Source organism: Balearica regulorum, chromosome 3 (genome assembly GCF_011004875.1).
Source record: "Balearica regulorum gibbericeps isolate bBalReg1 chromosome 3, bBalReg1.pri, whole genome shotgun sequence".
Lineage (NCBI taxonomy): Eukaryota > Metazoa > Chordata > Aves > Gruiformes > Gruidae > Balearica > Balearica regulorum.
Window position 1 is genome coordinate 107,673,683 of NC_046186.1, and position 26,425 is coordinate 107,700,107.

Below are 26,425 nucleotides of genomic sequence, written 5' to 3' on the forward strand. Positions count from 1 at the left end.
TAGACCACAAATAATCTATGAGTTTCTACAAAGAATGCTTAGATTTAGTGAAAGCAGAAAACCAAAGAGATTAAGAAGAACAATTGCAGATGAGCAATGACTATGCATTAACACATCAGTTGTGCTTTATTTCTACCATAAGTAAATTTTGCAGGTCATGAGGTGTAACATCAGGCATCTTTCAGTTTAGGCAATTTGATGAATATACTTACAATAAATAGAAGTTACATAATCTGTACAGTTGCAACCTGAAGATCTGATTTGATCTATACAAACAGTAAAATAATACTAGCTGGTATAAAATTAGCAGCATACATAAATTAGCCATAAAAATATGCACTTTGTGGGTTCACTGAATAATTATGAAATCCAAGATTTCAAACTAAAGAAAAATTAAGATAGATACATTGCCGATACCTCTGTCCTGTTCTTGATTACTACATAAGGTATAATGCAAATACACTAGGTAGGAAGGGGAAGAGGAGGAAATGAAGGGTATGGAAATAATTTCCAGTGTGTATGTATATTAGCATACAACCTGCACAGGGCTGCAAATAGCATACTTAAAAAGACCAAAAGTTGAAGACACTGCAAGTAGCTACAAATATCTTAAACACAGCATAAGAGTAACATTTACATACTGGGATACAACAATTATTGCATTATTTAAACCTAATTTTAACAAAAATCAATACACAAGCATGCAGTGGAAATATCCTTGAACTGGCTCCTTCCATGTTCTCCATAAAACACACCCTGCTATAAGCCCAAATAAACATCAGCACCGTAATTGTTGTAACAACATTCCTACTATTGGACACACAGTATTTACTGTGTTCCAGAAATAAGTACCTTGAAATAAACAGCCAACAAGCCATACAAATGTCAACCTATTTTGCTTACAGTAAATGAAGAGTTAAAAAGAGTTACGCATCTGTAAACCATGGAATATAATCAGCCTATACAGTCCCATGCAATTTCACAGCTCATTACCTGGAATAGATGGTTAAAACCCGTACCAGATGGATTCTGTGCAAGACAACACTTCAAACTGTACTTAAAAATCCCCACTCAATTTCAACATGACATATGTGATGTCTATGTATTGCCTTTTTTTCTTAGTATGGAGACTATCTTTAGATTCATTTATTTTTTGCCATATTTAGTTATCATGCAGAGAAAACCTATTAGTACAGATACATGTAGTTTTCAAATGACACATACTGACTACAGAAAAATGGCTAAGCAAAGATAACATGTAACTGTTATTTCTAGACAGGAATTTATTTACATTAACTACATAAAGACGGTACTTAAACACAACCTGTAGCATCATCTTTAACAACGATTCCTTTGAAAGAACGTGAAACTCCTAACGCAAGATATTTTGTCTAAACCAAGACTAGATGACATTGATCTGGTATGACGTTACAGTGCTCTGATCCACTAAAATTCACTAACAGGCCCCAAAACAAGCCCTCATCCAGTTTGCCTTTGGTAAAAACCTTGATGGATACAATAAGGAACTTCATAAAACAAAAGGCAGAAAGAAATCGCTGAAAATCCCTCATTGGCAAGGGAATGTGCTGGATGATCTAATCCTAACAGGGTTTTGTCATTTCTAATTTCTGCAATTCAAGGAAAATGAAAACGGAAACGCTTTGTCAGGGATCAGCAAAATCACCATAGTGACCAAAAGGAAGCAAGAATTAAATATAGACTACCTATTAGTAAAAATTCTTTAATATGGTTTAAGTAAAGAATGCATGCAAGATCTTGTGTCCTCTACTGGAATATGACTACTCTGCCAAACTCAAGACCCTGAGAGGAACCCATATACTTATCCAAACTATTAAGTTCTCTTATCGACTCAGGATTCTGTGGGATGTCATCTAGCTACCATGAAAAATCAGTTTTGTAAACTGAATTCTGCCAACTGGAATATATACAGTCCTATCCAAGGTGAAATCTGTATGTAGAAAAAGACACGAAGGTGCCTTGGAACAACTTCCCCTTCTGCGCACACACTTGCCCCCCCGCAATGTCTTCTTTCTGAATTCTCTACTATAGTTGTTTTCCTATTTCTCTCTAACCTCAAATTTATTGTTGTTTGCATTGACTTTTTGGATCATCAAAAAGACAAAGCATCTGGAAATTACTTTTTTTAAAAATATACTTTCTGGATAATATCTAATAACTTCATTATAATTACAATTGCACGGCTTATCTCAGCCCAAAGTCAAAGAGCAGTATGAGCTTTGACCCAGATTCAGGAAAGTATGAGGCTAAGTACATCCTTACACTCGGCGAAGCACTTCACAACGTGAAAAAAGGCAGCCACAGATTAAGGCTTATTTACACCCTTCTTGAACAAATTTCTTTTCATTTATAACTCAGGACCTTTTCTTCCTCTTCTTGCTGACCACAAATCTAACCAATTCGGAAGAAAATAATCTCTTCATTTTCTATATTAACAGGATACAACAGTATCTAAAGATGGCTTTGTGCCAGAAATTACATTTGACAGCTGTTTCAGACCACAGCATAGCTAGCACATTTTCAATGCCCAGTGTTGACAGGGATTACTTAAAAACAACTGTACTAGAAGAAATTGTTCTGCAGGCTATTCCTCAGCAGGGTTTTCATGAACACAGTAGTTGTCAGAGCAAGTGCTAATTTGTATTTCAAAACAATGATTCCAGTAAATACAGCAAATTCTTTTTTATAATTCACAATTTCAGAATACTTATTTATCTACTAAGACCAATGATGGACAGGTAATTCCAGCTTTCTGAGCATACAAATTTCGCATCCATGGTAAAGCGAAGATTGATCACTAACCAGCATACAAGACTGCAAGCTCTTCACATACCTTTTCAGCATTTCCTCATTAAAATAGATAAATTTTAAAAGTCAATTATTGAGCAGAAAGAGGGTTTTGTGGTTGTTGTTGTTTTACATTCTATGTACTTTGTTCCCAATCAAAAAAGACTGACTTCTACCACAGCCGCTGTGAGCTAATTTTACTTAATTTGTAGGCAAACCAGTAAGAGTTCACATGCTAAAAAATTGTCCCGAAAGGCATTTAAATACAACACATATACTTCACAGAAGAACAGGAAATGGTCTAGTAGTAGTTACTGAACATCTATCAGAGAGATTCTTTGGTCTTCAAATGGTCAAATGAAAAGCTCCCTGATAGGTCTGAAAAACAGAAAGCTAATAAAAATCCACACATACAGTGCTAAATTTTAAAAGTTACTTCTATACCACTAATACCTAGATGTAAATATTTTTTCTTATCAAGTAACAGAACCAGGAAAAGAGTCTGAGAAACATGGAAATGTTCTTAAAATTACTATATTTGCTTAACATTTCATCAGGTGTTGCTGTTTACCAGCAGAATATCGCATAATGCAACAGGGACATACCAGAGAATGAAAATGGGCTCTGCATTTAACACCTGCTCATATTCACAATAATCAGGTGCTGCTTGGGCTAGACAAAAGACAGTCTCTCAAGATTACCAGTTACATTCCTTAACACGACCAATGTGTAGCAAACCAGCCCTACAAACACTGACCCCATCAGCAGCAGGAATCAGGCAGGTGCATTTGAGAGTGTCACTGGATATAACAAGCTGATTCAAGTGTCGGGAGCTGGGGAAACCTCATTCCTGGGACTGCTCTGTGGCTACAGAAATGGAGATGACAGCAGTTGCGGCAGCTCCGCATTGCTCTGTGTTTGAACATGTAGGTGGACAATGGAGACAGCATTTGTCAATTATCACCTCTGGTTAAATTGCACCCAAAGAACAGCTATTGAGCCCCTCTGAGAAAAGGCAGAAGGGACAGAAGCACACAACGGGCTGGACCCAACACAAAAACTTTGTACCGTAGAGTTTTCAGTTCAGTGTGGGCGAGCGAAGCCCCTTCATAGTCCTAAAAGTTAACTTTCAAACTCTCTAGCTTCACAAGGTTGAAAGCAACACTGATAAACTTTAATCTTAATGTATAACGACCTAAAACCTGAAGGTTCAAAGTTGATTCCACAATAGGCAAGTAATTTTCAACTAGAATTGGAAAGAATGGGGCGGGGGGAAGAAGGAGTCTTGAATCTTTCATTTGTTTGAATTAATAAGATAAATTTTTCTTACAATTCCACATCCAATTACAATTCTATGGTTTTGTTGCACCGTGAGACAGAAAACACGGCTGTGCAGCAATGCGGATAATTTAACACTACATTTAATTTCAGTGCTAGTCGTCTCAACCCATACTCTTTTACTTGCCTAATTACAAATTTAAGAAGGGATCGTTAATCCAATGTAACAAAAACAATTTTAACCCTGATTCTTGGCTACTTCTTACCATTTTCACCTATTAAGGTGCCTCGGGTGCCCTGTGGAGGCATTGGGAGCGCGGGGGGGGGGGGCGGGTTGCGGGCCGGTCTCCGTGAGGAGAGGACGGAGCTGCTCGCCACGGGCCGGGCCGGTTCCAGCCGGTTCTGCAGCCGCCCGGCCCCTCAGCCACCTCAGCCGCGTCAGAGCAGGGACTGCCCTGCAGCCCCCCATGGGCCCTTTCTAATCTATACAATAAATATAAGAAAACTGCTAAAATGGCTTTGCCATAGATGCATCTGTGCATTGCAGTGTCACAATACGCAAAGGCTACTTCTGAAGTGTGAAAGAAAGCCCAGCCACCTGACGTCTTTCTCCGCCACGGACTAGCTTTAGCTTTGATTTAGCAAATGAGGTCTGTGGGAAAGCACTTCAATTTCCTTTACATGAGGGTCTTCAAATATAACAGTAACACCCAAACACCATTTTCGCTCTTTGGAACAGTCATTCATTCGATATTATCTACCCATGCAGTGGGCCAAGCTTCCAAAACCAAAAGATGTCCATTAAGGTACTTCAAATGAACCCAGGAACACCAAACCTCAAACATTTAATTACTTCCTATCTGGTCCCCCACAATCAAATTCCACTTAGCTGCCATCTGTTTATGGAAAGCTATATGCTTCTAGCATCCCATTCACAATGCAAGAATTAACTTCAGGAACAAAACGAAGCGTGGTCATGCCTTCCTGAAAAGGAAAGTGCTCAGAGAAACACGGAGCGTTTGCAGTTACGTTTCACCACTACAGAACGGCTTTTCTGAATTAAGAACGATATAGATTTTTAATCTCTGCAACATCTTCAGCTTTTACCCACAATTAATTTCCAAAACTAAAACATATTAATAAAATTAATAAATTATCCAGATTTTAATGCACAAAAATTCTTTACAATATTTTTTATTTTAAGCCTTCAGAAATACTAAACCAAGAAAACACATAAGAAAACCCAGCTGATAGTCTGTCTTACAAAAAAAAAAAAAGGCACCACATACCAAAATAACCTAGACATTCACATAGCTCTAATTATCTTTATATATTGCAGACTTTCTGTGTAGAAAAATACACATTTTGGTTTATTTCTTTTTTTTTTTTTAATGTGTATAAACATCTATTTTAAGTCTATAATTCCTATTTTACCTGAATGGACAGCAGCTCAGAAGCAGTTATTAAACTCACACTTATTTTTCACATTCTAACGCTTCTTTTTATACTGGACTGTGCTTTGTTCTCGCACAACTATCCATCTATCTGTGAATGCCCAAAAGATTTCTAAATAAAAAGTATTAGAAAATCAGTACGTACAACTTTTCGTTAGAAAGTGGCTACACTTAACAGAAAAGCCATTTATCTTTTGTTAGAGCTGCTAGAAAAGATAATTTATCTCAAAAACCATTTAAAAACATTTAATGAACAAGCTTTGCTTGATACCAGTCATATCTGAGCACACAGTGATTTTTTGTAAATATTATGAATCAGGCAATGACACAGTGTTTGCCTAAACTCAGAAGTTTTGTACAAGTCTATTAATGCCTTTTGCATGTAGACACAGGAGCTGGAATAAATTGCATCAAAACCCACACACCTTCTCTTCTGTATCACATGCCAATTGACATGTTTCCATTATTTAAAAAAAAAACCAAAACCTTCATTTCTTTAGTTTGAAATAATCAAATTTCATAGGTGCTGCTTAAAACAACATTTTGCTTATAAAATATCAACACCAACATGATTACTGTATCACAGTAATATGCGTTATAATTGCATGAGATCAACAGCGAAGATAGGACTAGCAGCAGCGTTTCTTCTTCAGCGCTGACTTCAAAACATGGATCACTACCTCAGGTAGCCCTTTGGTAACAGCGAAACACAACCGTGAGGATTTTGCTTTTGTTCTTAAGAACAGAAATGTTCAACTTATTTTCAGTACAAGCTTTACTGCTTGCCCACAAACAAAAACTCTGTTAAGAAGCTGACAATAGTTAAAAATATTGACTAGATCTGAATACAGACCGTCTTCTAAAAAGAAATGCTAAGATCTTTGAACCATTTCAGATTTCTTTTGGATTCTATACCTGTGCCACTTCTCACATTTTCACCTAGAACAGGCTCATAGCCAGAAAAAAACCCCAAAACCCACAACCAAAATATACCTTCACGTGAGGTGGTAAGCATGGGTATATTTGTAGATTAGATCCTTCTGGCAGAACTAAGCAGGCAGCAACACTGCACAACACTTCAGGTAAACCTCTGATTAAAAAGCAAGTATCGTGCAGATAAAAAAAAAAGAAATTACTCCAGATAGCTCTGAAGTGCAATACAATGGCTTAGCGCTCCCACGCACTGAGTTTTGTTCCCCCACAAATATGGGGTATGCAGGCCACAACCTGGCCTCTGCCAGCGTTCTCTCCGAGCATCACTTGCGGGAAACTCCAACAGATTCACTTCAATTAGTTCTCAGGACCCTTCGTTCCCCTGAGACTATCAATGGAGTAGAGTATGACAGAGATCCACATTAAAATTTTAGTTTATGGCTTTCAATACTAAACATTATATTTTGCATAAATTCTCCAAAGCACATCACATACTACAAGGCTAAGGAAGTCTCAAGACTCCTGAGAAGCACATAGGAACTGTTGCCTACATTTTGCAACTAAAAAACAGAGAAAGCAAGTATCAGGAATTTGATTAGAATCAAACATGAAGACTAAGACTGTCATACAACACTGCAGAAGATAAAATACAGGGCTGTGCCAATTCTTTTCTCTTTTAGGTAAACTTGATAAGGTAAATCTATACTATGAAAATTCATTCCTGAAAGAGGAGACCATTAAGAAAGTCCCGTAGACAATTTCCCCATACCCTGCAAATCTAGTCAGACTGAACAGAAGTATTGCTTTTCCAGGTTCCAGACTACTTCTATGGAAGTAGTCAGAAAATACAATCAGAAAAATTATATTAATTTGCCAATAAGATCTGTCTTGAATTTCCCTTGCTTTTCTGGTAAGTGATTTGCATTATTCTGCACAAATTAGCAAGGTTTGGCAACCTTTTTTGTCACCTGTATAATTGCACTGTTGCCACCTGTACCTCCCCAGATAGAGCACTACCTCTGCATGAAATACAGACAGGCTGCCAGGAACTCTGTGGATTGAGTATCCGATGCTGGTATTAATGCACTATCCTTTTAAGTATAGTTAAGAGACATCAAGCCTAGTGCAAGGCGTATGGTGTGTAAGCTTCCAAGCTAAGGGTCTGAAGGTGACAGTAATGAATCGCCAGAGGCAAGGGAAACTTTAGAGAGGCAGCTGATGAAATAGTAACATGGAAGGCATCATCAAGACAGAAGAGGGGCTCAAGATGCCCACATCTCCATCAAAAGGAAGGTTTTTCCTGTACCAGATACGCAGCCCTATGGCAGCAGCGCAGCTTTAAATGTTCTTGTGATTAACTGAGAAGCAGCTTGCTTTGTTTTTGTTCTGTTGCAGTGAGATTTTAAAAGAGGAAAGTACAAAAAGCAGTATTTTGAATTTTGGAAAGACAATTGGTGTGATGCTTCTTAATTTAAGGTTTGGAAAAGTATGTTCCTACTACAAACCTACCACTAGAGAAGGAAAACATAGTGCTCTTTTCCCAAAAATGGTGAAGCAGAAGAGATACAGAATGTCCTTTATCTTTGGGCCTGGATGCTGTCTTCTAGCCACAAGTGACTGGAGCTGGAATTGAAACACTGGCTTCCTTCCCTACTGGCTGAGGCACATTACTTTAAACAGTGAAACATCTTGCAGCTGTAGCTTCCCCTAGGATCACCTCTCCCTCAAATGAACAAGGAAAAAAAAAATATTTTGGGCTATGGCATGAGAGTTACTTTTGGGTGTTCAAAGATACAACAGCATCAACTGCAAAGTGTTGCTAAGGCAAACTGACAGGTGCACTATGCAAAAGCTGAACTATGCTCTCCGAAAGGCTGAGACACATGTATGATGGAAAGCGTCTAATTTAGGCATACAGGATCCCTCTCTGGAAGCTTTTAAATACATTTACATACTCTCACTGAATCTACAGGAATTTTCAACATGCATTCTAAAACGCACTTACTTCTCTAACACAGACTATCTTATTTTAGGCACAGTACGCTCTCTCCTTAACCATCTACAAAACATAGTGACATTGAGACAAAGCCAAATGAAACTTGTCACCACTTCTTTTAAATAGATTTTTCCCTTTCCTCAGCTATCAGTAGCTCCATCACACCTCATTTTAATTCAGAAAAATTCTACTCATCTCTTCCAAAACAGAAGCTGTTCTCAAAATTGACATGAGCTATGTTCAGAGAAACTGTCTTTTCTGATCAAGAACAGCTGCAACAATAAAGTAGGTAGAATAAATATATTATTATTTCCATGCATGTCTTATAACATGCAATTTATAAAGTGAATACTCTGTTAAAAAAAAAAGAAAAACAGAACAACAAACCAAAGATAATTCATTGGAATAAAATTTTGACTGGACAAAGATGGGTCAAAGAAAAAAAACAAACAAGAATGGGTTAAGACATCAATGCTGAAGAACATTGAAATTTGGGATGGTGACAAACTAGAGGGCATGGACATAAAAACGATGACAGTCTACAACCTTTTCAATGCTCAGGTAAGATATAGTCGGGTGTTTCCTGAAAACAGTACATCTTATTTATTCTGCAGCAAGATTTGTTAATTCTCACAAAAATTGTTAAATGCACTCTTTATAGCAGTATCCTAAATACATTACCTTTCAAAATATCCTTCCAAGAGCCAGTGATATTATCACTTCTATGACAAAAGGAATCGGGACATAATAAATGAAGGGAAAAAGTAGTCATCCAATATTAACCAATAATTTTAGAATTCCATATACAACTTTTTAGAGCACGTAGCATTATATAGAGCTTTACGGTTTAAAGCAGAGCTCCAACTGATTTTGGTGACAGCTGAGAGTTCTTGGTATCTCTTCTCGTCAAACCACAGGACGTCAACAAACTGATCCATATGGTGATGAAAGCACAATTAGTGGCTACATACAAAATACGTGGTTAATATCTAGCATCACATTAAAAAACCAAAACACCTCTGTAGCAGTCAGCAAGAGAATCAAATTCTCCATTGCATCATTCAATTCCCCCCTAAAACCCCCCACATTTTCCTTTTCTACAAACCACAACGCCATTCCCTACATAACTGCTAACTTTGACAGTTTACACCCCAACAAAATCTGAATGAATTTCCAGAGCCCTACTGTCCTATGTGATACACGAAACAGATGCTGGGAGGGCAGGGAAAACACCACAATCATACAGCTACACACCAAGATAGGACATACACAGGTAGATTGTTAATTCTATCAGTTTGTGTTTTCTATCAGTTTGTGATTTCTTTCAGTATTTCTATCACAGATACATACTAGCAACAAAACAAAATTTCAGAAATTTTTACTTTACTCTTAAGTCATTTAATAATCACTTAAATAATGTCAAAGCTTTCACACAAAACCCACTTACATAACATTCAGGATACATCTACTGAAAATCACCTTCAAGTTGCTCCTAAAGCCAATTTTTACCAGCCTTCTGAAGTGGATGCTCCCAGGCCTGACATCTGGCAGAGCCCCTGCAAGGTGCAGCAAACACCCTCCCTCTCTCCTCTGCTTAAAATGTGTTCAGGGGCTCAGCAGAGACTGCCTGCCTGCAGCTCCTTCTTCCAGGCCTCTGATGCTTCATATTCTACGCTCAAGTGCCCTCAAATAGAGAAAAGTATAGAAATGAACACCATTAACCTGCAAAGCAATTCCCAGGAAGACTCCCCATTGTAATTTGGAATGCATCTTACCTTCGCATTTGAGGATACAGTACAACGTGGACTATTTTGGCCAAAGCTCTAAGTGATACTCATATTCCCTTTCTTTCAGACTAGAAGGAATTCCCCGACCTTTAATGCAAAACCAGAATTAGCTCAAGCTTTTACGCAGCCAAATTACATCACAGATGCACAAAGAACACCAGGCAAATTTCCTCCTAACACCAACATTGCCATTCTTTACTCCATTCTTACACCATTAGAATCTGGTGGTGTATTTCTGGGAAGAGACAAATAAAAACCTCCTGACAGCTCAACAAGGTACAGTTACACAATACATCTCCCTCAACTTCTTAATCTAGCCTTGCTGCTATCCTAGATACATTTCACCCTACAATCAGTTCACTGTCTTCAGGTGTGCAGATGTCAAACTGCAGACCATTAAAGACACAAGAAGCAAGAGGGAAAAAAGCATCAAAGGGATGAATAAAGGAATTACTCTCCATTTAATCTGCACCTCACCTACTATAGTACTGAGCTCACAAAATGGAAGGGACTTACTATACTAATACTACATAAAAGAAAGCTTCCTCCCTTACATGGGATTGAGAAGAGGAGGAGGACAGGACCCAAAAACCTCCAGGAGAACATTAAGTTCTTCTGTGCAAGTTGGGATTTAGCTCAAGAAATCAGCGCATAACTGGCTCTATACCCTTCCTTAATACAACTCAGAGACTCAGATACATTCATCAGCAGAAAATACAAAGAATAAAAACATTCAGTAGGAGATGGGCTAACTGCATTATTTACAAGCAGGAAAACCACAAATGAGCTATTGAAGCTCTCCAAAACAAATACTGATGTAGGATCTGCTTTTGTACTAGCTTGCACTTCATTCAGATGTTACTGTTCCATACCAAAAGAAGATTTTTAAAACTCACTACTGTTCTGACTCCCTTTGATTTTACACAGCTGTGAATGACTATCCATTACTTCAGATGGCTTGTGGTCAGGCTGAAATCTTAATACTTTGTCGGTTTTTTGTTTGGGTTTTTTCCCCCCCAAGAAAGCTCACTTTAAACAATCAAAGAATTCATTAAAAGTTACTTTTCTCTACCCATCTGCTAATGAAGCCAAGACTGGACTAAAATCCCACATTCCACTCTCCATGGACTAGCAAGAAAACAAATTCATTTTAGTAAGCCTATAACCTCAGAGCTTCATTTCATTCATGACCTTCCACACCACACTGTAAAAGAAAGAATAGGAGGCAAGTTTCTAGAGTCCTACAATACCAAATTGAGAATGAGAACCCTAAATCACTCAATTTACAAATATTAAATGTGCAACAGTAGAACAGAGGAATAGCTATTCCTTCCTCACGTTCAGAACGTGTACACAAGGGCTGACTATGGCAGTAGGCCATGAAAGGCAAATTCCAACCTTTGCCATACATTCACTGAAGAACTTGGAGAAACTCAATGCCTGCTCCGATGCCTCTATTCCAGGTATATAACAACTACATATCCTGGGACACTTCAAGAATTTTTGCCATTTGAATCTGGCAGGGCAGAAAGACAAATTACAGCGATTTGTACAAAATGTTTCCCCACAACCAAAACATGAAGTAAATGCAAATGATAATGAGACAGTGAAATCACTCCGAAATATCCTTATTAAACAAACTCCCCCATAAATAAATTATGGTAACTTCTGATGCAAAGTATTATGTATTACATAAATTACACTGTGCCTGGGAGATAGCTGCTATCTGCGAAGTAATATCTCTGGAATAGTTCTTGAATTTTTATTTTGCAGTACTATTTAAAAAAGAAAAATTCAGCACTTCCCTTCTGGCGTGTCATGACTAAGTTGCTGTAAAAACAGACTGACCAACCAACCAACCTCAGGGCACCCTGCAGAACGCGTTCAAAAGTCCTTAAGCACAAAATATCGAAACAAAAAATTAACTAAAAATGTAGAGCATCCATTCTTAATGGAAAGCTGAGTTTCACTTAGTACAGTTGCTTTAAAATCAAGCCCTTACAGGGCAGTTCAGCATGCAGTGGGAACAGGCAGGAGGCAGATACTCAGGAGAACCAGGCAGAAAAAAAAGGAGGGGTGGAAGGGTAGGGAGGGGAAATCTCCTGATCCACAGAAGTAACCGTACTGTGAAATTGCTTACCTATACTGTCTTTTTTACCTCAGCTGATGACTAAACACAATGTTCTAAGAGGACTTGCCTCAACCTTCAGTTAAGACTTTTTTGAGCAATACCTATGCACATACAGCTTTCCAGGAGATAATTTCCAGTGTTAGGTGGAGATTATAATTAAGTTTCTGGTTATCTCTCTTGTCATCACATTTGTCTTCCTGAAAGCATACAAAGTTTTACAGGGAAAAGTTTCTAGTGTAGCAATGTTACATACAAATTCCCTTTCTCCTCTCTGAACTGAATTCTGCAGTCTAACAGTTACTTGCTCCACCACCACCACCACCGGTGTTCCCCAAAGTCCACTCAAGCTAAGCAAACCCTACACGCAGCAGGAGTCAGTGCAGACCTATTTCATAAACACTGAGTGTGAGACAAGATTTAAATGCACGCATTACATTTTATATGATATATTTAGACACTCTGGGAAAACTTTTCTGCAATACCAGTGGAATGCATGTACTTTGTGGGGCTGCAGGAAAGATTTTTGAATAGGTGAGGTACAAACTGCTGTATGAGTTAAAAGAAGCTTAATTTTTATGGAGGTTCAAGTTCAACATCCATAAACAGTTGCTCAAAACACAATTCTGGCAAGCATCCACCTGACCACTGCAGAAAAGAGCACTTCCCTTATGAGAAATTAAACAATTGCCGCTGCTCTGAGTTGCACAATGCTAAAGTTACAGGAGAGCGAGGAAAGAGGACATCACAGCAACAAGACCAGAGAAATAAGATTCAAAGCTTTCTCAAGTAACGACACCAAGAAAAAGCATACTCAAACAGTATGCTAAAAATTTAAGCAAATAAATAAAGCACTTGGACACACAGAAGTTACAAGCCACCCACACCTTCAGGAATTTCCACAGCAAACATTTCACAAACTTTGAAGAAAAATATTTGGAAGGAATACACATAAACCTGAATCCTAGAAACTGCTTTTCCACTGAATATTTGAAGGGCCTTCAACAAATCACAGCTCTGCCTCCATTTCTTTGCAGAGATATTTAAGATGCTAATAACCACCTATTTTTCTGAAACAGATTTTCAAGGCAATATATGCAAGTTCCCAGTATCATTGTAAATTACTTTCTCACCAGGAATCATACTATTTAAAGAAAAAAAAAAGAACATTTAAGACCCTCCCACTAAGTTTTACAGTATACTTTAAAAAAATTAAAGCAAAATAAAGGAAATAATCTCTCTGGACGCCTAGAAAAAGCTGCAGTACTTGAACTGTAGTTTTAAATACTTAACTAGTTAATGCCCTCAAGTAAGCGGCTTGGCTTTCTTTAAAAGCTCAGCAGCAAATATGAACTGCTGTAATATCGCACAGGAATCAGTGCTTTAACTTCATGTTTATCTCCATTAAATGAGAGCTGAATTTGGCTTGCAAATGCTTTCTTCTTCCAACTAGACAGACATCACAGTTTTGGCTCATGGCTCTAAGTCAACGCCTACCACTTAAAAGTCTGTAAGACAATTGTAAAAAAAAAAAAAAAAAAATTGAAAAATGTTTTCCTATAACCTATATCTGTTTATACACAGAGTCTTCTAAATACGACATCTGAATTTCTATTTAATACTTTTACAAATACTCACCTTGATAGACAGTCCTCCTTCCTAAAAATCCACTAAGTGAATCCTTCCCCATTGACATGTCTTAACTTTCTGAAGCCCTGACACACCACCTATGACTGGGAAATGTACTTTTCACTGGAGAGCTTGTTTTTCTCTAAAAGAGGAAAAAAGCAGCAGGGAAAAATAGCACGTAAGTCCTTAAGTGCCAGGATTAGAAGAATATGGTATGAGACAGACACTAAGGCAGAGACAAATAAGAGAATCTGGGCTTATTCACAGAGTCCTAGGCTGAAATTGTGAGGCTCAAAATGTCTGCAAATAGCACACTTACAGATTTCAAATATTTCTGTCTTATTTGGGTACTCTGAGTGAGAAAGGACATCAGGTATGACACAATGCAGAAGAGCTACATGGCTTTTATAAACACACACACACAAAGGACCCCAAACTCCTGTGATAGGTGTTTATGCTTAACTCAAACATGCAGTTTGACATGCTTGACCTGGCTTCTCTTGAAGCTAATGCAAATTCTGCCACAAGCTTTTAGGGGGATGGTGGTGGGGTTGTTACTGAAAACAACAATCGGCACACCAAGAAGAAATCCTTGTAGCTTTGCCAAAATTACTTCAGTCACCGTCTTCAATCTCCTGCAAGCTTCCTCTGCCGCTTCCCATAGGAAATGGTTTTGTAGCCCTGACACTGCAACAGTGCTAAGAATGACCTTCGCGCCCAGTGTAAGAGCATATGACTTCACATGCCGTGGGAGAGGAATACGGAAAGAACTGGAGGTGTGCCTGAAAGAAACTGAAAATCTAAAGTAAAAGCAAAAGCAAATGGTAGCCTAACATTAGCAAAAATGCCATGAAAATCTATCAAAGTTTTCTTTATTGCTTTAGAATCAGGGGATAACATCAAAACTACTTTATTTTACTAAAGAAAATACTTGCCCCAAACAAGTGAATTAATTTGATCTAACCAGATCCAACAGTGATTTATTAGAGAAAATGGTTTCCTTAAACTGGAAAGGAAAAAAAACAAAACAAAGGAAATGCCCAAAAGTTGGAATTCCTCTCTAAAGTGAAAGACACAAGGCAAGAACCTGCTTCTTTTAGAGACAGAATAACATTTGCTTAACTCCTGTGTTTTAAAATGTAAAATTTAATTTTACTGAACACAAGCAGTCATCACTAAGACTTGTCAATTAACATTCTACTTCTTAATTAAGGTGGGTGGGGAAAAAATAAGTCACAAGATCACATGGAACAAAATTCGACAAGTTTTGAATAATCGTATGACAGTTTAATGTCATTGAAAGGTTTTAGTGCCACAAATTCAGCATGTCTTAGAACTGAACGTATGGAGGCTTTAGAAACAGTCAACATGCAGCAATGTATCATGTAGATTTTGAGGTGTTTAAGAAGGTTTTGTAATTGTAACTACAACCACATACATGGTTAAATACATTTATTGACAACATAAACTACATGACCAAGATAAAGAAAAAAAAAAACCCTTGAGAATGGATTGTTCCCTTATGAAGAAAACTTAATGGTGAAGTTAAAGCAAGTTTTTAAGTACTAATAGCAAGCATCTCTTGGAAAAAATTCCCTTCTACTGGTAGTGCCAAGGATCACAAGGTGAATGTAATACTCTCAGTAAATAATACTAATTCCATTAAATAACCTTAGTTTTGGAGAAAAGGAATGTAAAAATTCAAGAAGAGTGTAGCGAGACAGCATATCAGCAACTCCTTGCCCCTGCTGTATCCTTCCTCCCCCCGCCCCAGACAGATAAAGCAGTGTGCTCCTACCGATAAGATCAGATGACATCTCTGCTAAATCACCCAGGAAGAGACTTTTCAGGTGTTCACATGAACTCAGGCAGCATATACTCAATGGCGTGTTTGTGCAGATATTCACTGAAGGAGCTAAGAAACTACGTCACTAGAAACAACTGGGTCCCAGATCATCTTCTCTCAAGTCAAAGTGTTACTAGAGGATCAAGTTAACCAAGAAATACCAAGTTAACAAAATAATACACACCAGCTGTGGTAATATGCATAGTATACCATTTTCTCTTAGTAACCTTAACTCTATTTAGAGTTTGCTTTTTGAGAGTCTGGATTACCATCAGCTGAGACATTAAGTCACTCCTTACTTTCAGAAAAACAGGTAACACACAAGAGTATAAAGAAAACAAAAAAGCCAGCCTACTAAGTACTTGGATCTAGGAAAAAACAACTTGCCTAAATTTATTTTAAGAGTTAAATTATGGCTTTTGCAAAGATACTGAAGTTTAGAAATACATCTTTAATTAGCCAAAGATACTTACTAGCTATGAAGGTAAAAATAGTCAATATTGGGGGTGGAGGGACACAAAAAAATAAAACGTCTTAGGAGAGAAACAGCACAGCTAAACGATAATGATTTTCTCTGCAAATTTCTATTTGCGTAGGAAGCAGCTTCTATAATTTCCCCCTAACATATCAGATCACAGCAAAAACAAGTCTCTTTTGTGTCACTCCCTACCAAAATTATAAAAGGATCCTTTTAAATTATCAGAAAACGGAACGATGTTAAGTGTTTTCTAAAAGTTGAGGGAAATAGAACAAAACTATTCCAAGTCTGTTAATATAAGAATCCTTGTCTTTCAGTTACAAAACGTACAAGGAAAACTGTTTAAAGACACTGAGTGATACTATGCCAAATACCACAAAACACACAAATACACCAACGCCTTCTTTTTCCAAGGAATTGTCATCATCAAAATCAGACAGCTATTTTGAAGACCCCTAGTCATGATTAGAAATTTTCTCATTGCAAGAAGAAAAGTTTTGGTAACTGTTGTGGAAACAAAAAGGCTCACTGAATTTCTACACCAAATATCTTTCAGAAGAAGGTGGTAATGTCAAAATTTGGTTCAAAATTGTAGCTTCCTTGTATGTTAGAGGGAACGTGAGAGGCAGCCTCTAAACGGAGCACAGGAGCTGCAGCAGGTGAAGCCTGGGTGTCACAGTCCTAGCCCCCTCCTTTTGCACAAACACCAGTACAATCTCTTCACACAACCGGATCCGACAGATTTCAACATGTCTTTTCAGGGTTAGTTTTTGACTGGGTTATGTCCCTTTGCCCATGTAAGCACCAGCAAAAAAAGATCAGTGGATTTAGCCGGCCTTAAGACACCATCAAGTCAGCTCCCACCCAAGATAAAACCAGCAAGTTACAATTAAAATACCAACTTCTATTTCCTCCTGCTCTTGTTACTATGTGTCCTGCTAAACATTTGAACAACACAGTGCTTTATTTACAAAAGGCAGGTGGTAAAGGTGACAAGGCTTTAATGAGCAAGAGCAGGAAGTACCTCAGGACTACGGTGTCCCCACAGCACGAATGACATTTTCTTAAACCACTTTCCATTCCTGTAACAAAAGTCATTCCCACCCTTCCCATAACTTCTTTATTTTAGTTTTAGCTCTTAAAATAATAAAGCTGTACTCCCACTTAAGTCACTTCATATTTAGACCACAGGACAAAACAGATCACAGCTTCTTACTCGTGGCCAGAACAAACAGCCAAGGCCCAAGTTCTGCAAGAGCTTACAAGTACAAATGATTCACAATAGTAAATCAATTGATATGTACTGGGTCTAACAAGAAATAAACAGGGTGTTTACAGAAAACACTGTGTGTGTGCACCTGTGGGTAAAACCTGTGCTTATTTCTCACACGGGTGACTTCTTTTTGTTACCACTCTCTACGGACAATATCTCTATTTTGAACCTGACCAACAAAATCATGAAAGATTGGAAATGACTCGGGAGAAACACAAGAAAAACAAAAGTTAAAATCCAGAAACCAAGATTTGGGCCATGGGAAGATGAGACTGACACATGGATATGCACATCATGTTCAAAAGAGAAATTAGATCTTGCTCAGATGAAAAACAACAGAGTGGGAGCGGGGAAGAAGAGCAGGAGAAAGGTAAATACATTGAAGCTTTGCTTTGGAATAACATTAACCATGAAAAAACACACAGAAAGGAAAGGAGAAACAACTCAGAAATGGAGACCTGCAGGCCTTTCACCACAGGTGAGGACACCTCACAAGCAGGACAGTCACACAAGCCTAAAATAAAGTAGGATTTTAAGATGAAAAGGATGAAATGAGGGCAACAGTGAGAGGGAACACTTTAAAAATAAATAAATAAAACAAAACACTTTTACACAGAAAACCTGCTCATCTCCACTCTGAGAACAAAGTACTTCCAAGCTGCTGAGCTAAGACAACAGTCATCCTCCTCCAAGCCCAGACTGCTGAGACTGAAAAGAAACCAAACAAAAGAGCAACAAAGTGTAGCTGGTCTAATCCCACAACGTTTGAAGGAAATGTAATTACTGTTATTAACATCTACAAATGCTTCTTCCCCTCCCCTTTGGCATGCCACTCTAAACTCACCTAGTCTTTCTACAAAAAGAATTACCATAGATTTTGTTCAGCACTTTCGTAGAAATATATTTAAAAGGTTGGGCTTTTTCCTCAAAAAGGCCTACAAAATACTGCAGTTCATAACATCTACAAGCTCCAGATCAAAAACTTTTCAAAAAGATGCAGAGAGAAGGTGCACTTAGAAGTTGATCCCTCAGACTAAAAGAAACCTACAATATTGTGTAACAAAACCAATTTAAATTAAACTGGAAGTCTGGATAGGGATAAGGAAGAATTATGAAACACAAAGTATCAGGAGTCTGGATACACCACATGTGGATTTTATCCATGGTGACCACTAGTAAACCCAATTAGGGTATATTACTAGAAATAAAGCAAACTGACCCATCTGAATAGAAGATTTTAGTAGTTATTATTAAGCCTAATGTCATGTTTAAACTATTTGAAATAAAAATCTTGTAGTTAACAAAAGATTGCATGACTGACCTAATTCACTTGCATTTTTTAAAGATTTTAGTCCACATTAGTGGCATTCCCCAAGCTTAATGAGGATTTCAGAAAAATAATGTTTTGAAGTAAGTTAAACCAGAGTTGAACAAAATATTCTAGTTATTCAGCCAGAAAAAGAAAATAAAATTAAACAAGCACAAATGCTTACAGCAGGAAGGCCTGCTTTGCCAAAAGATAAAAGTTAGGAGTCTAGAAGCTAGCCTTTTCTTTTGTCTCAGCTATCCACTGTACCTTTTTCAGTCAGACTTTACAGCTCGCAACAGGATCTAATTGCTTCTGGAAGTTTTCTATGCAAATGAAGAATAGAGATGGTAAGTTTTTTACAGTACAAAAGTAATTAGGGATGCTATGAATGGGTTAATATTTTGCCAAAACGCATCCAGGATAATTTATAGTGTCCACTTTCAGAAAATAATATGGGAAAAATAATTTCCAGGATAGTAGCCTGCATCCACTTTGTATCTGGAAATTCTGTATTTGCAATTTATTCACAATAAAATTTAAAACAACATTGGCACCTGACTATCCAGCCACAGGTATGATTCAGAAGTGAAGTTACTTCTATTTGCTGCTGCTATTCAGAATTCAAGCACTGATCTGTGGGCATAAGATAGAGCTTCAAAAAGAAAGGTAGTTTCTCTTGATCTTTGGGGGGGGTGGAATATATATATGTGTGTGTGTGTTAAACTATACTGGGCTAAATAAGCTTATGGTTCTCATAGCACAATATCCTTCCTTCAGTCAACTGTGAACTAATAATACACTACAGGTTATACAAGAGTATGTCAGTAAAGTTCAGGAGAGAAAGGCCAAAAGATAAGGAAGGTGTTTAATCAGGTAAACACAAGCATAGCGTCATATGCTACACAGAGGTTAAGAATTCAAACACACCTTCAGCAGTACACTTTACAGTTATGATCGCCCCACAGAAAAACTATTGGATTAACCTTGAACGTGAGATGTCTTAGAAACAGGGAATTTCTTGTGCTGTCATGAGGGTGATAATGCCCACTGAGCAGACTAACTCATATAATTGTATTTCTCCATTTGTCCCCATTAGACCAAAGCATGCTAGGAATCTCCGTACAGAATAAAGACATTCCTAAAATTCCTGAAAATGAAATATTAGTTAGCTTTCTATCTAAGCAAGCCATAATCCTCTGAAATAAAAAGGACATCACTGATAGAAGTCAGTCAACCTAAATACATAAATCCCGAAGCCTTTCAGGCAGCTTCTGAATACCTCCAAACTTCCCCAGCCCAAAAGAATAAAAACAACCAAAAAGAACATCCTTAAAAAAAACCCCAACAATATTAAATAAAAGTAAGTTTAAAAAACCTGGTATACTGTAAATGTGTTAAGAAACAAATGTGCTACAATGGGTTAATGCCTCACTCTACTGGAAACTGTCTTTAACCCTAATGCAAATCAAGTAGAATTAACTGGATGGTCTCACAGTTCATTTGATGACATCATAACTGTTGATTAACTTCCAGTAATTAGTTTCCTCTGTTCAAGACACAAATCAAAATGGAAATAAATGTGAGAGAGGTCCCAACTCAAAAAGTACAGAGGTTAAACACAGAGCTACCTAACAGTAAGGTCTGCACAGGCAACCATTCTACATCCTTTCCTGCAATTTCTTTCTCTTTTCAATTAATTTGGTATAAAACTGCACCTCTAAAAAGCTGTTTACACAGTATTCTGAAACATGGAAATTTGAAGGTCGTTTCTATTTGCCAGCATTGAAGAACATCCTTCTCTCACCCCAATCAATAAAAAGCATTTAATTGTTAGCTGCAACTATTTAACAGAAACAACAATTTATGTAAATAAGCAGTAAAATGTTATTAAAGACAGAAATTTATGCATCAAGAATGCCTCAATGACTTCAACATAGATAGAACCCCATACCTCCATACACCTCAGCTGCAGGCAGTAAAACAACTCACATTTAAAATTAGATACATGCTTAAGCACATTACGTGGCCTTGTCAAGCAGGACGCTCATTCTTTCCCAAAAATAATTTAATAATTGTTTTTGCTTATGTCAATCAGGTGAAGAGGTTTTCCCAGTTGTATGACTATAATAAGAAAAAAAACAATTACAATTCCTAAAATGTATTTTTTTAAATGTATTTCTAATGGGTTAAATAGTACTAAGCACTAAAGTCTACTTTAATAAAAAAAAGTACTCAGCTTTAAGTGTTCTAAAGTCCTTTGCTGCTGTCTCTGCTAAGAGTAGGACCTAAATGAAGTAGTTTTTCTAACAGCCTATTTTAAAAACAAAATATAAGCAACTCATAGCTGCAAATGCCTGTGATTTCTTTCATGACCTACAAGCAGACAGGTAACACAGATGAGGTACAGCAAGATTCTGTTTTCTTTTGTTACTGATATTTTAAAACAAGCCTAACTTCAAAACAGGCATACCATTTTTACTTAAGAAAAAACATGAGAGCGAGAGAGAGACTACCACAAGGAAAACTCAGACAACCTCTCCACAACTTTGTCTTGAAAAATGGTTGTATGATGATAGAACCATTTTTAATGGCCAGAAAAGATGCTGCACATCTGAATAACAGAAGTATGAGACCAATGATGACAGTCTAGTCTATGATCACATCAGCACTGCATGTCCACCACATTTCAGTTCTACTAGAGATGAAATGAGGACAATTTAATCCATCTTCCAAAGCCTCCTTTGGTAGAAAAAAAAAAAAACACAAAAAAAAACCACCCAAAAACAAGCAAACAACAACAAAAAAACCCAACAACAAAAACCCCACAGTACATAAAACCCACTAAAGGTCAGTTTACTTCCTACAAGAGAACAGGTTCAACCAAGTCACTGCTATTGGCAGTGCCCTCCATCTTCCCTCCCTCATATCTCCACACATTTTGAAGTTTATTCTAGTTTTCTTTCAATGCATCCTAAATAACATTGTTCTAGTTTCTTTTTAAAACCAATTCAAATTGCTGTTATTGTAAAGGAAGTTTTCCCAGAACAAAAACATCTCTAAAAGCTTCTTTCTATCACTGTATTTTTCTTTCAAGGCTTATGAGCCTTCATTACCTCCCTCACAATCTTGAGTCATTGTGGCAACTCATACACATGTAGAAAAGAAAAAACAGAATGCTTGGAATTCTCAATAGCTTTTTCTGGTAAGCTCCAGTTGCTATAATTAGACAATCCTGCTTCTATATCACAAATACAACCATCACTAGAGATAAAAATGAAAACTAGCATCAAATACATAAAACAAGCCAAATCTAAATGTTTTGTTTCCTTCCCGTCATCTCAAAACATGCCCTGATTTAACCCTCAGAACTCAAATACACCAGTTGTTTCCATGCTTGTCTTTGCATATAAACTACATATATAAAATAAACAAAATCAAATCATCTCATTCACACATCACAAAACTAACAATGTATTAAAATAGGCAAAGTAATTGCAATTTCACTTTAAGCCAAAAAAAAAAAAAATTTTAGAAGCAATGCAGCTTCTAAATCACAAAATAATTAGCCTGACACATCAAATCAGTCTAATGTAATTTCAAGCACCTCAGAAAGACTGAACACCTACAAAAATGTAAAACTCGACTTCGCATTGCAGAGATGTTATTTTCTCCACTTGCTGAGGTAAACTTGCAACATCAAACGAAAACAAAAGATGAGCAATCAGTTCAGATGCTCAAATGCTTCACCCTGCTCCATTTTTTTAATATATTACAGATCTAGATAACAAGTTCATAAAATAGTCCTAAAAGATCCAAGGACTTGAACACGAAGCTGCTTAGTTGCCCTAAATACAGCAGCAGTCACATGGCTGTCACTAAGTCTACATTAGCTTTTCCATGCTAGAATACCTCCTAGCATATTCAGTCTTACATGAAACACAGCGTGTAACATCTCAGACCTAGCACAGCTTAAATAAAAATATATATCCACCCCCCACAAAAATCCCACCCCAAAACCCCAACAAAACCAAACAGTAGCAAACCAAACTGCACCACTGCAAAGCAAGACAAAATTTTTTGCTGTTGTGCTCAACACAAGCCTGTGATCACCAAGCAGCTATTTATTAGCCTTTTCTTAAAAATAGCTACCTATATAAATAAATCTTTTTTGCTTCTAGAAAGATTAATTTAAAACAGCAGGTGATGAACAGTTCTCAGGAGTAAATTTGTATTTTGCAATTTCTAAATGCACAAATATACCAGTTCAAACCATTCCAAAACCAGTTCCAAAAATTTCAGATTGCCCTCTTCATAATAATAAAGCAAATTTGTGGATGCTTGCAATAAACCTACAAAACATCTTTCCAAGACAGCAGCCAACTGACACTCTCCAGTAGATATACCACGCACCAAGTTTTATTTCACCGATGAGAAAAATAAATTAACACACACTATTTTATACAGTGCATTCAAAACTAAGAACACTTCACATACAGCAGCTTTCAGAACTCCCTGGTGTAAAACAGGTGATATTTTCCCTACTGTTTAAATAGGGAAGCTGAAGAAAAACCGAGCTGAAAGCACTTCAACATCGAGTCACTGAGGGAGGCAGGGGCAGAGCCTACGATTTCTGGCTGCCAGCCTTCCGCTTCTGCCACTACCCGGCACGTCTCAGACTTTAAAACCACATATAACCTCTTTCTAATCAACCACTTGCATTGTTTCCCCTTTTGGGGAGAGAGATATGCGAGGTCACAATTACATCAAAGAACAGGGTACCCTTAGTAACTTCACCGTGCCAGAGCTCTGGAGGGTACGCTACCGCTGCAAGAACCTGATTTTGCCAACCCCCTGACCTCAACAGAAATGCCAGAGACCGCCGGCTTCACTAGGAGGGCTGGCTTTCAGAAGAGACAACTCAAAGGAGTGTTGACAGGATAAAGGCATCATTCAGAGAGATGCTTCCAACGGCAGGTACTAGAAACTGTTGCTTTTGCATTTCACCTCACAAACCCTCTTGAAAAAATTCTCAGGGTAGAAGTCCAGGCAGCAGAGCTGGGAGCAGAGGACTCAGGCAACTCAGCCTTGAAAATGGAGGAACCAGTGTCATCTGAAGCTCAAGAGTCTTGCTAAGGCACAGCTGGAGCACGAGAGTGGAAAAGTAGCAGGAAAAACAGGCCAGCAAGAAACCTTATTCCAGCCTTTCCAAAACAGTCTATTATTTCCATCAGCAGCCTGTAAAGTTTATTACAGAAATCTTTGGGTTCTGTCAAAGCCTTATAATGATGTATTTATCCATCAAACTACCACTGAACGCACCAACACCCAACGCGATGGGTCCCAAACGCACTGTTACTCTGATCATATTGATATGGTTCGCTTTTTTTTTTAGTATTAATTTACAGGATATCAGCTGGCTAGATCTGCTGTAGACTACACTAAGTTCCTACATACAATATACCCTTGGAGCCACCATATTTTCCCAGTCTTCCACAGCTTCTGTATGCCACAGTGACGGTTTTAGAGGGAAGATACTTCAGAAGTACTTTTAATTACTATTTCCTCCTTAGCCAGAACGCATTAATTATAGCCTGTTCCTCCAGATAATAAGAAAACAAAGACCAGTGCAATATGAACAGTACAAGAAACTTAATTACTGAGTCAGATGTCCCTTAGATGTCAGGATGACTACAGTGAGGAGCAGGAAAATAAAACACACACATATCAGCCTCAAGTTGTTAGATCAGTTATCAAAACAGTGACTTCATTATGAAGAGCTCAACCAGCTAATTAATCAAACGCCTGTTACACATGCCAAAAATACACTTTTTTTTTTAATAAAGGAGGCCTGCTAATGTATTTATTACAAAGCAAATAGGGTAAATGGTTCTGCATGTAAATGCAGAAGTGCAGCATGACTTTGAAGTTTGAAGGTCAGATACAGTAACCGTTCTTATCAAGGTTCTTATGTCAAACTGCATCTTCTGTTTTGCATCTATGTTTTGGAGGAGGAAAAAACCGAATTAAGAAGAAAAAAAAAAAAAAACAAGAGACAACCAGATCTGTGACAACTTAAGAAGAACTGGAATGCTATCATCCACCTGTTTTCATTTAAAAAATCTGCAAATACCCTATTCTCCAAAACGTAAAAAGAAAATCAAAATAGTGCTGGGGGACACATTTCATTCTGCTTTTCAACTTCATTTTCCTCATCAGGAAAATCAATCCAAGTCAAGAATGATTTTATGTTAAAGAAGAGAATGACATTTTCTCCATTTTCACAGACATTTCAAACCCAGATCACTTAAGAGAGCTGAAGGATTTTCTTGTTGATCAACACCTTTTATTTTTAAGCAGTATAGATTTGACTGCAGAAGCAAATCAGAGACTTTATCCCTCACCCTTCTATATTCCCAGCAACTTTTGGATACAAAACTCAACAGCTGGGCCTGGAGGCAAACAAATATGCCTCATGTACCAGAGTCTGATCCATATCAAAAAAGAAAAGGAAGAAAAGGAGTAACGTATGTTTTACATGCATACCTCAAAGACAAATAACCAATATGGATTTCTTTTTAGCACCACCACCATGTTTAAATACAGTAAAACTGATAACGCTTCCCAGTAAAACACTGAGTTATAAACAATCCCCTCTTACACATAAATAACAGAGGCATTATACAAAGCAGACAGGAACACGGACGGATGTACACAAAATAAACACATTCAAACTTACCCCACTCTAGATACTCAAGGATGTTCTTCTCTCTTCTCAGAGGGGAATTATTACATTCATCATAAAGGCAGATGAGTATATCCAGCAAGGTTTCCACACTGAAGCATTGCCCATTAGTCTGAGTTGGCCCATCCAAAATAAACTGCTCCAGCTGCTTCAAACGCACTTCTCCAGACATGGTTGTTTCAGTTTGCATTGGGGTTTCTTTTTTAATGATTATTATTACTTTGCCAAAAATAAAAACCAACAAAAAAATGAAACAACAAAAAAAAATCTTTTGAGGGTTTTGTTGTTTAAAAAGAAGTCAACAGTATTTTTAACAAGTGTCAAATTGTAGAGGTGCTTAATTTCCAGCCCACCTCGGTGTTCCCAGCCTGAAACTAAACCCCTGCGAGTTTCAGACACACGCATAGAGCATATATCTGTGGATGCATCATTTTTAAGAGAGGAAAACAGTTATCCTACAGAAATATCTTTTAATACGCTTAATAAGAAGGAAAAAAAATATATGGCCACTTCTGACGCTTTAATAGTAATAATTGCACTCAAATTCAACCGAGACTGACTGACACCGATTTCACTGTGCGTGCACAGGCATACGCACTTATATATTTAAAAAGGTCTTCTCCTTCATTCAAAATGCAGATCATGCAACACGATCCTGAGAGGAGCCCCACCGCATCATTAAAGTGTAACAGCCCCCTTCGGCTCGCACTAGCGTTTCACTTCCCAGAACGGACGGGAAGGGGAAA

The 26,425-nt window shown here is 37.6% G+C and overlaps 1 protein-coding gene across 9 annotated transcripts in view; it reads right to left on the minus strand.

The window, feature by feature from the left end:
* Window positions 1-26,425, minus strand: part of CDC42BPA (CDC42 binding protein kinase alpha) — a 190,481-nt gene that overhangs the window by 163,345 nt on the left and 711 nt on the right. For 7 of the 9 annotated variants that reach the window (XM_075749397.1, XM_075749396.1, XM_075749395.1 and 4 more), the window contains exon 2: window positions 25,674-25,898. In XM_075749397.1, the coding sequence (XP_075605512.1) occupies window positions 25,674-25,869 (196 nt within the window). In that variant the 5' untranslated portion in view covers window positions 25,870-25,898. Of the gene's footprint in view, window positions 1-25,673; window positions 25,925-26,425 lie in introns of those variants that run through there. The other 2 variants (XM_075749393.1, XM_075749394.1) reach the window with 1 other exon arrangement.